General features: G+C 40.7%; 1 protein-coding gene across 1 annotated transcript in view; it reads right to left on the bottom strand.

Annotated features, from left to right (window-relative positions):
* Positions 1-212: 212 nt before the first annotated feature.
* DEPTOR (DEP domain containing MTOR interacting protein) overlaps positions 213-11,935 on the bottom strand; it is a 77,870-nt gene continuing 66,147 nt past the window's right edge. Inside the window, exon 10 of the mRNA XM_049824834.1 lies at positions 213-1,380. Within this exon, the coding sequence (XP_049680791.1) occupies positions 1,252-1,380 (129 nt within the window). The 3' untranslated portion in view covers positions 213-1,251. The remainder of the gene's footprint in view (positions 1,381-11,935) is intronic.

The following is an 11,935-nucleotide window of genomic DNA, read 5'->3' as shown; positions in this document are numbered from 1 at the left end:
CAGATAAAGTCTGCAATATATGATTATAAGTTTGTGGACAAGGATGTGTTTATTCAGTTCAAACATCAAAGAAAACCCATGCAGTCCTCTTGTCATAGAGTTGACAAGTCACCTAACTCTGCAGAATATGGAATTTGTATATACATTTTTTTAAAATATTTGATGCATTAATTCATCAACAAAGAAATCCTGTTTGAAAAAGAGTAAGAGTCAGTTAAATACAATGTTTTATTAGTAATAGTGTCAAATGCAATTCATGTGGCAAGTCTGTAGTTTGCAGAACATTTGATGATTGGAAAGTGCTAACAAGCTTAATGTACATTCAAGTACATTGCTTCCATTTGAAATGTACTTTCTCTGCTGGAGCATCTCCATGTATCATTGCTAATGCTAACACTGAATTTCCCACTTCAACCCACCAAATCTTCTTCTTCTAGGAATAAAGGTGTCCAAAATTTCTGCAAAGTGACAAACAGCAAGGCCAAGACACCTTTCCTTTACAGATAAGGAAAAAACCAAGATCAACATTTTTATACTTGAGCACCTAAACCAGTGTGTAGGCATCTAAACAAAAAGCCCGATTTTCAAAGACAGGTTTTGTAAAAGTACTGCACGCTTTTCCATTTGCATGATTTTTCTTTCTAGACTAATCCATGTATTCAGTCAGGCCCAAACATTCGTACCAGAGTACCCTCCACAGAGAATGGACAGCTTTTTTTCATGCATTTGCATTTTTTTTTGTGTTTGATTGCAATCAAGCCAGCATTTAGTCAGCTGTCCCTCAGCCCAAGGAGAGAGCATCTGCGACAGCACATGCTCCTGGCACAAAGCTGGACACCAGGAGGATGTTTACTAACGTAAGTATGTCATGCAAACCATCTGTGACATCCTGACCCCACGGTGTTTGGTTCTTTCATTTCCTGAAGTGCTTTGATCCAATGGTGGACTGCACGGCCTCTCAGGTGGGAAACCATTCTGACCGATGCAGGCATGGCTGGAAAGACAACCTAAAGGCTTTAACCTTGTCACTGTCGGGCAAAGAAAAGTCCCTAGTGAAAATAGGCCAGTATGTATTGTTCACTTCTTAGCATAATCACCAGTGCTATTATTGTTAAATGAAAGAGAGCTCCCCTCCCCTAAAAGCAAAATCATCTATTTAGACACAGCAACGTTCTGCCTCCTTGTGTCAGGCTGCTCCATGGTCATTACTATTTCTCTCACAGAAATGTCCAGTAAGAGTTTTTTTCCTTCTCAGGATTCTATTTCTTCCATCACTTCCATCACAATTGTTCGAGGGCCGGTCAGGATGAGGTTGCTCACTGTCCTGTAATCCACGTGGAGAACATTGAGGCCATTGACAGATACAACAAATTGGCAAACCTGAGGAGAAAAGCAACCAGCAAAAAAAGTTAGGCATTGCACTTTTTTGTAAGGTTATTTACACAGGTGTACTATCAACTCCCGAGTGTGCAAAACCTCCATAACTCTTCATACCATCTCATTCAGCATTCTTAAGAAAAACACACTTCTTAGAATTAATCTGGCAAGTTAATTTTCTGTAAAATTTTTTGCAATATCACTGCAACTTTCAAATCTGTGGAATTTTGAAGTCCTACATCAATCATTTTTCTTATAACAATGATATTCTTCTTAGAACAGTGATATTTTCTGATATCAATGGTGCATTGCAAACAATGTGGGCAAGACAACTCTGGCCATTGCAAAGAGTCTATTATCCTTAGTTTGTCTTAAACACTTTCATAGAAACCCTTTTAGACAGTTCTTGGTAGCTACAGTAAATATATGCATCATGTTTCCAGGCTCAGGGCAAGGTCTGGATGATGACTTCACTAGATTCGGTGCCAAAACCTGCACTGGTACAACACAAACCCAAAGGATCCAAATTCTATGAAATAATATCACAGAAGATTAAGTAGGATGGATTAAGATGTCACTGCCATTTTCAGAAGATATTCCTACACAGATTTACTTTTTATATGAATGTTTTTTGGTTTTCTTCAGCAAGTATGGCTCATTAAATAATTTCAAATATGCTAATATTTTGTTTTTAAAAGCCATAACAAATTCAAACACTGAAAGTCTTTTATCATCAGAGGCCATCTTCTGTCCAAAAAGTCTTGATAGAAATATTCAGACCAACATCACTGTATATCTTAAAAGAGTTAATCAGAGAAAAAGTCACATCCCCATTGTAAAAAACAGAGGAGGAAAAGAAAGATAACAGTACTGATTCCTCAAAAACGTTAAGCCTTGTCTGTATCTAATCATAACATTATGGTATTGGTAAAAAGGCCAAAAATGTGTAGTGTCTAGATCTGTGTTTTTAATGATAAAAATATGGAGCCTGAAGCAACAGTAATATCATCCTGATGTTTCAATGAAAACAATACATTCACTAGAAGGTTATCTTACTCATAAGTCATCTTGAGTCTGTAAGAAAGAAGCTATGAGGAGAGTATCACTAGAAATTTTCAGGCTTTATTTTATATTTTTATCTTTCCTATTTAGGCAGAAACACAACACAGAAATATATGCGGGAGGGGTGGGAAGCAGCTCTGGTGTCTTCCAGTGCTAGCTCTAAAACAGATTTTCTCGCAAGCCAAGTCGTTTAACTTTTGTGCATCAACTACCTTCCCTCTCAAGTAAAACGCGTGGTGAAACTCAATTTGTATTTGCGCAAAACGTACAGAATGTACCTATTGATGTTCCATTAAGGAAAATTATAGAGGAAGCAAAGCCAATCCAAAAATGTAAAATGTCATCAAAAATGCCACCAATAATTTTAATCTCTGCTCCTTAGAGCCTCTGCACAGGAAGAGCAGCAGCAGCAGTCCCTGAAGGGAGGGCAGACCTCTCTCTTGCACCTTACCCCTTACCCTCAGAACTCCTCTGCAGAGCTGAAGATCCTGAAAGTCAACCTTACTGGTAGCCTAAAGTATGGCAATCGGCAATACCACTTAGCCAACTTCCATGGCAGTATGGATGTGTATCTTTCCTACACATTCATATGCTATATTTCAGCTGCAAGTAGCATTGGGAAAATGGTTCAGTTTTTGCATGCAGAGAAAAGCCTCCTGAATTTTAAGGATTTTGGTTGAAAAAGTAACCCATCATCATCTGTAGTGTGCCTCAATTAGTATTTAAGAAGCATGTCTATTTAGTTTAAAAGGTAGATTATTGCAGTATCTATGGGTCTCTTAACTTCCAGTGGTATTTCCTAACGCTTTCTATGGATTTCCAAGATTGTATCAAGTTTTACTGAATTATAGCTCTGGCTCCAGAATAATATTTGGGTTGATTTAAAACAGACCTGCAGAAATAACATTGTCTCTTCTGGCTTAATGCAATTTTTGGAAGTTGAATGGCTGATGGTTTTTTTACTGCTGCATATTCTCAGACTTCTCGAGTTACTGGCATCCCAATGCATGGGACTTGTGTTTGGCCAGGGACAGGCATGCAAGCGTGTGATGGATAAATCTGCATGCTGGATCATGTCTGGGGCATTCAGGGGCCTCCAGGGAACATCCCTGGCAGAGGAACAGACTTTCCAGACTGGCCAGCCACTCGCACAAGGGCTACAGTAGTGTAAATGTGGACAGTACAGGCACCGCAGCCCTGAATGGCAATCTGGATCCCAAAGAGTGAATTTCTTATGCAAAAGACAAGAGTTGACACGTCTGCATTCTCGATGTGTTTGTTTTAATGTATGCCCTTGGCGGTATTATTAATCAGCAATGTCTACAGACTGAGAACAGTCCCCCTCGTGCTGTCCTTTGCACTGGATCCAAATGGCTTATTAGTTTCACCATTTCCAGTGGATAGGATTAGATGTAAAAAGTCCACCCAGGCCAGATGAGAAGAGAAATGTAGAGAGGAGGACAATGCACAGAAGAGTGTACTTCTCTCCTAAAACTGCATGGAAAGGCCCATGAGGAACAGGAGATGATAATTAAGAGGCAGTCACCGTAGGGGTGGAGAGCCCTCTTCATGGCCATCACTTTGGGCAGTGCCCCCAAGGGCTGAGTCTCTGCAAATTCCAGATCCGGCTCCCTCAGGGATAAAGAAATGTGGAGCCATTTGCTGTGTCCTCCAGTCCTGATGAGGGGAAAGAGGTTTTCACAGCCCTGGGCCCTTCAGTGGGCTCGACTCACCCAGTTTTCTTCTCCCCACCCCGTTTTTCCAATCAGTGCTGTATCCAGCAAGGGGAAAAGAAATGCAGTGCTGCTTTGTGCATTTTGGCCATCATCAATCCTGCCCCAAAGAAGCCCACATCATGGGTTGCTCTCTTGGTGGAATTACAAAATGAGTGAGAGCGAGCAAGTACCCAGAAACCAGCCCTGACTGAGTGTATCAACCCACATATTATTATCTCAGGAATTTTCTTAAGGAGACTGGTTTACAAAATCATGATGACTTAATGTTACATTTATAAAAACACATTTCAAAAAGCTGTAAGTGCTCAGCTCATAGCTACAGCTGTTAAGGGCTTTGTAACTACAAACATGTAGAATTTCTCTGTTGGTTTCCACACATCAATAACTATAATAGATAATAAACTAAAGTTAAAAGGCCCTCAAAGAGCCTTTTATTGCTCATTTCCTCATCGCTCTCCAAGGAACTTGACAGGAGATAAGCATCCCTCAGACTTCAAGAAATGAAAAGCCCAGAATAAATTCCAACCATTTTGTTGGTCAGGATGTGACGATCTAAAAACCACAGAAACAATAACAGTTAAATAAAGCAACACTGACATGAAAAGACTCCCTTAATTAATTTCAAATATTTAAATGTTACAGTAATAAACATTTATTGTTAAGTATTTCCATTTCCCACCTTGGCATACAGCAGCCCACAGAAGTAGGGATAGCAGAAAAGGCACCTTTGTCTTTCTGCAGGTTTCCACTGGCATATACAGAAGGTTTAACCAAATCCAGGTGTTCCCAGGAAAAGGAAAACTTCAACTTTGGGCTTACGTTTGAACAGAAGGGATCTGGGAACCTATCACTTAAAGAAGTTAGCAAGGGTTTGTCATGCCATTTATCATCAAACTGAAGATGGTGAGAAGAGGAATTATAAATAGTTACCATAACGTTTAATGGCCAAAATCAGGATTGTGCTGTACTTGGAGCTGTACAACCCTTCCTCCCCCTTACTGGTTATTGCTCTTCCCGCCACAGCAAGCTTTGGCTGCCTGCCCCTCCTTGGTCTTGCCAAGCTGCCCTGGAGATGTACATCCACACCCCTTGATTTTCCTGCCAAGAGAATTGCCCGCCAGCCAAACCAAAGCCCCGCTCCCTCGCAGGGGCTGCCTGCCCTGGGGCTGGATGGCTGAGCCAGCATTGATCAGGAGCTGTGGTGAGGATGACTGCCGGATGCTCCCAAGACCGGCTGCAGGCATAAGCGTGGAATTGCACAACGACCTTAAAGCAAATTATTAAATAAAAACATTGCATACCTGTCACTAATTCTTACTTAGCATTCTGCCTCAGGATGACCTTAATATTTGTGAATGCTACAGGAATATTATTTGAGGATAGGCAGTTAGCCCAGATACTTGGATATTCAGGTGCCGTTTGCACCGTAGGCTTTAGTCACCCGTCCTTGTGGAGACAGGCCTTGCTTGCTGGACTTTTTTCAATATTATATATAAATATAAAAATACGTTTAAAATTTCCTTTCTTTTTCTAGGCATACTTTTTAGAACGGTGCTGTGAAAGATCATGAAGAGCTGGAAATTCCCACTGAAGAATTTGGTTTAAGTGATGATTGCAAAGTTCTTTGGGACAGGCCTAAAAAAAGCATTTCATTTTAAAGAAGCAGTGAGTGCAACTGTTCATCCCTGGTCGTGAAGCAAGTAACAGCTATGCAGAGTCAACAGATAATACATCTCAAAACAGTAGAATAAGACCATGATTACACAGTCACTTCAATTTGACATAAATTTTTAAAAAAGCTTGAGATGAAGAGGAACACAAATGCCTGCACCAGCATACAGGAGGCAGCATGGCTGGGCAGGGGCTAGAGGACTGCCCTTCTCCACAGCAGCAAACATGTGCACCTCATTTCAGTGGCCATGGGTTAAGGTTCTAATTCTCAATGGATTTATCATTTACATTTCAGTGTCAAGGTCAGTGTCCGGAATCCACTTTCCTTTTTTTTTTTTTTTTTTTGCTAACTTCTCTTTAAGAAGGAAAGTATGACGACTATTACAAATACAGATCAAATAGGTACCAAAGAAATCAATGTTACCAAATACAACTTAGTCTTGAATTTCTTGAATACGAACCTAGATTATGCAATGACACATTAAAGTTAGTGGCAAAAATACTGGTTTTCAGCAGTACTGATATTTTACCCAATTATCTGGGCAGTAATAGCACCATTCAGGGTCTAAGACTGCAAAGCACAAAGTCTCTACCAGCATCCCTGAGTTTTCTCCCCCAACAGCACCAAGGTCAACCAAAAGGCAAGGTTTTCACGGGCTGTTTGACACTGATAGATGCTCTGGCATCAAGTGTTAACAGCATAAAGAGATGCTGAAAACATTGCCACTAATCCATTTCCATTGAAGGTGCGAATATTATTGTACATGTGGCAACTGCATGAAGGAAGATCTTAAAAAAGGCTGGCGAGATAAGGAGTGAAATCCAGCCTTGCACTAATCTTTCACTCTGGAGCAGCCAGGATTTTACCCCTGGACTCTGTGGAGATCTGAAACAGATTTCTAGAAGCTGGCAGCTCAAACCAGGGCCACGTCCTGCTGCAAAGCAGATCCCTTTGAAACCAAGGTACTTATTACAAAACTTATTAGCATGTTGCACGGAAACATGCAGTTGTTGGGAAAGCTGTGTGAGGATCAGGGCTGGCTCAGTCGTCCACCATGAGACAGACTGGATTTAACCCTTTGCTCTGTTCATTATTTGTACGCACACTGATTTACATTAGTTATCAGATAGTTTAGGACACACTCCCTTGACTATTATTTCTTCTTATCATCTGATGTGATGCCAAAGTCACACAGATAATTTTTACTTTAAGACAAGCCATTCCCAAAATGCATGGAAAAATGTATTGGTTTCTTTTTGGTCTTATTTTTTTAAACCTTATTAGCATCAAACAGAAATGATGAATTCAGGCAAATGTAGGAGTTATTTTCAACACTGGAAAGTTCTTCAGCAATTTTCCTAAGAACTAAAATAAAAGCTTCTAAGTATAACTTCTTTCAGAGCTGTCTAAAGAAAAGTGTATTTTGACAATTTTACAGAATAAAATTGATACCAGAACTGACAATATAACTATTTCAAAAAGAACAGTCCAATGTTAATGTTTTTGGTTTTCTTCTTGCTAATGAAAATTAAAATGAAATCCATTACAGAAACAGCCTGCTTACATTTCTGTTCTAGAGATATCCTCAATAATTATAAATAAATGCTTTTTTTCATGTCCTACTAATCCTACAGGGAGAATGATCAGCTGGCCAGTTTGAGTAGCTCAGGCTTATAATTGTTTCATTATGGTATTGTGAAACTCACTGTGATCTTCCAGAGGAAAGGTTCTTCATGTGTGGTTAGCAAAACCATCTATTTTCTATGTGTAATCTGCATGAGAGACCTGCAAGATCCTGATTTCTATTAAATATCAGGCCATGCTCTCAGTAAGAACCCTTTCTTACAGGCACCCGTGCAAATTGGGGCTGAAGGATTAATATTTGGCAACTGTCAGTGACCTGGAGATGTCTTAAGCAGAATACCAAACAAATTAAGCTCTTCACACTTTATAGATACTTTTTAAAACTCTGGGCCAGTTCTAAGACAGAAAACTTACTGGTTGATTCTTGTGGTATGGCCACAGCTCTCACCTGTGAAAGTTACTGAACTGCTGAAACCGAGAAGGAAAAAGCAAAGCAAAAAAGAGAAAATATACTCTTTACCATCACTTGTTTAAAAAGGCAATATACCTGCTTTGGCTTTTCTTGTCTTGCTGACAGATTTCAGCAAAACTGGGGGAAGGCAGGCTTAGGTGCTACAAGAACGTAACGTCTGAAACACAGCTTTCCAGCCTTCAGCAAGGCGGAAGGGGACATCCAAGCTTCCAACATTTTAAAGGAAGAGTTACCCTTCCAAAGGGATTTCCTCCCCTCACATTCCCCTTGCTCCTCTGGGAATGTTGGGAACTGCTGCTCCCACTCCTGCCTCCCAAGCACTGCTGCACTCTGAAGCAAACAAATGGAAATCAAGGTGTCATTTTTTAAAATCTAGTTTAAATATGAAGGAGTTGAGAAATTAGTGAAAGTAAACACTCCCATTTAAGGCTATTATTTTGTCACAGAGGAACAAAAAATTACACTGCTTCTACTTTTTATTTCAGTTACCATTTAAAAAGGAGCTATTTACAAGCGGGTAACCATGCAGGGTTGCCCTGCCGGTTGTTAGATCTCTTGAATAAATCTTCTGAGCTAATTACCGTATCATCATCTTCTACTTCACACGCCACACCATGGGTTTGCACACAAAACCCTTAGTGACAAGACCAGAGAATGACGTTTCCCTTTCCTTAGGGTGTAAAGGACTAATCTTACTTTTAAAAGAAATGTGGGGAAAAAAAGGTTTGTTTATTAAAAGCCGGAGCAGTAACCTGATCTGGGACCCCACAACCCCTTCCGCTGGCAGAAAGGAATACCCTCAGCCTGAATTGCCAAGGACTCTGTGGATCCAGATATCAAACCTCTTCTAAAGGGGAGGAAGGTTCATAGCAGGACTTGGTGCCTCCACTCCCAAGAGGTTCACCAGTCCCTTTGCGCTGGCTCCAGGGAGCAGTGCGCCAAAGCCAGGCACCGCTCCCTTTTAATCTTGTGCCAGCAAAAATAAATAAATGAAAGGACTTGTCTCCAGGCAAAATAAGTTCCCTGATGTGCCTGACATGGTTGGAGGAAGGAGGCAATAGATACGTATCTGGCTGGAGGAAAAGGGGAAGAGGGAGATGAAAAGGACATGAAGATAGAATCAACCTTTCTGGCAGCAGCTTACGCTTAGATCAGTAAACTGCAGCTTAAGTTTTCAGATAACATAAAGTCCCAGTGAAATCAATGGGAAGATGGATGTTAGGGTAGAAGGAACAAGCGCAGAGAAATCTGAGGCAGGAGAACAAGGGTGGAGGAGAGAGGGCGCAGAGCTCAACTTCATTTACACCCTTACACACACAACCTGCATTTATGCTGATACAGGGTCTCTTCTATTTCAATAGGTAACCCATAGCCATAAAGCAGAGGAATCCCTGTGCTCAGCAAAGACCCCAGGCTACAGAGATGCTGAACGTGCTGCCACAGAGGAGCCCAAGACACAAGACTAACCTCCTAAATAAAAGCAAACACAGGCAGCATTGAAGTATTTGCTCCCACTCTGCGCATTGTCACACTGCAATGAGGAAAAGAGATGAAAATCAGAGGTCCTGAAAACTATGTTTCCAGCTAAGATTTTTATCTCCCCCCTCCACGCCCTTTTTAAAAAGAATTTATGCAATCTTGCTAGGATTAATAAATCAAAGCTGAAACCTAACAATTCAAAACCTATTGCGTGTCGCCAGAAGGTTAAAAAATCATGCAATGTCCTTTTCTACATAATTGAGGTTACTGGATGAAACAGAATAAATTGCAGCTGTGTGTTCAGCTCTGTAAATATCTCTAGCAAATGTGTAATTGGCTGTAGAGTGGGTGGTGTGGGAGTAGGCAAGTATCCAGGTCTTGCATAAACACAGGATTCTCTCTCTAAAGGGACACATTTCGTGTTCACTCTTTACACCAGTGTTAAGCTGGCCCACTGTCCCATCAGTGGGCTAGAAACTGGATACCAGCAGAGCATGGTACAATGCATAGCAGAGAAAACCAACTCCATTTGCAGAATTACAAACATAAGCGTGTAATTCTGTCTCTCCATCTTGGTCTGTGGCTGCAGTCTGGTATGGATGGTTTGCCTGGGCAAGGCTTCGTTACATATTTTCATTACATACATTTACTACATAATTCTTCTTTTTGTTTTTAAAAAAGAGGCTAAATTTTTTATAGTATTCCAAACTCATCTGCCTATAACTGGAAAAAAATTCAGAAATTAAACAGCATCATATAAAAACTACATAATATAAAAATAAAACATAAAAACATCTAATAAAATATCTTACAACATAATATAACAATTCACAAAACATAAAATTAAGTCCTAGATTCTCAAAGGGCCTCATCATTAGTTCAGATAGTGTCTTGTCTCCCTCCCTCCCCCACTGATGGGAATTAATGGAAATTTAAGTCTTCTTTTTAACAGGAATAGAATGAAACCATTGCTGTGCAAACTCCACAAATAGAGTGGACAAATTAGAGGGGGAAACAGCTGACCTAACAGCCCATGAGAACAACTCTTGTTCTGGGGTGGGTGGCTTTCAGTCTGCATGCAAGTCTCAGCTCTGCAGTGGCACAGTTTCCCCAATAGATTGACGGAGTGGTCAGACAAACGCCAACACAGCAAACGGGTATTACTCATGTAGGTGAATGAAAGCTATCTGTACATACCTGGAGGGTAATAACAGTAAGGACCTAATACCCTGAAATGCAAACCTTCCATAAATAGGGAATAGGGAAATACAGGTCACTGCTTCTCATGGCCCTAATTGGGAATTGGTGTGTGAAATGACTGACTTAATCTGAGTTGCAGCGGGAAATACCCACAGGTAAAGCCGAGCTGGACTGGGCCACATCAGGAAAGCAAACCAGTGACTACATGCTTAACTTTATAAGCGTTTTTATTGTATACTGCAATTTGATACCTACCACAGAACAGCTCTGAAAATGTTAAATAACTCAAATGGCTAAAGGTGGCTCTGGGTGAAATACTGCATAAGTAGCAGAAGAACATGGAGTCTTAGCTTAGAAATAACGTCTTTTTATGCTTGGACTGACCTTTTAGTGTTCTGTTTTGGTTTTTTTTTTCCTGGTCTATCTATACCTAAACTAGAGTTGCTAAAAGAGAAACACATATAATGAGTAAAGAACTTAAAAACTGTGTATCAGTTTACTTACAAGGTCAAATATAATTAGGCTAAACTAACTAAATGTAGTTTGTTTAAGGCCCATACTAGTTAAAAACAGTCCCTAAACCAGCCCAAACAAGGGAGTTACAAGGGCAGTCAGACCCATGCAGGGCACCCTCAGCGCCCTCCGATATCAAGACTGTAACGAGCAGGAACGGTCTGCGCCATTGGAGACAAACAGCTGCTCTCTGTTTGCGCAGACAAAAGTGCAATTGTTTTTCCATGTGTTTGACTAGCTAAACAGAGCCTTGGCTTTAATGCAACATGTTTCCCAAATCATTCGCTTATATCATGAAAGGAAGCCAGCTTGGGTCTTGAGCAGAAACAAGAAAAGACATGGAGAAGTGCGGGGAAGGGTCTGTAAAGCAGGCAGCCGGGGAGCAGCAGCATCCCCAAAGCGCTGGCGGCGAAGAGCTGTGATAGCCACGATGCTGTAAACCCAACAGCGTCCGAGGACCCCTTCAAGGCTTCAAGTGAAACGGATATTGCAACTGAACCTAATAATACAAAATGCTTTTCATCCTCAATTGAGAGCAGAAGCAGTTCAAAATGCCAGCATTTTGCTGTAGCAGCCTCAAATTTTGTATCTTTTTTAGAAACACTTAGGGTACACTTTTTAAGATTTCAGCCATTCTGCAGATAAGTTTTTCAGATGACAGCCCTCTCTTTAGAGAGCCTGGACTACCTAAGAGTGACCTGCAATAGCCTAAGAAAGCTCAAGCAAGGGTAAGATCCCAGCTGTTCCGGCTGGCACTAAATCTCGCCGTTCAATGGGCTATAGACCATGCTGGAATTTGGAAGCTGTATCAAAACACAAGCACAGCCCTGTTTTACAGTG

The sequence above is a fragment of the Accipiter gentilis genome, chromosome 2, assembly GCF_929443795.1.
Source record: "Accipiter gentilis chromosome 2, bAccGen1.1, whole genome shotgun sequence".
In the NCBI taxonomy this organism is placed as follows: domain Eukaryota; kingdom Metazoa; phylum Chordata; class Aves; order Accipitriformes; family Accipitridae; genus Astur; species Astur gentilis.
Note: the sequence above shows the minus strand (reverse complement) of the source record. Positions and strands in the feature narration are given on the sequence as shown.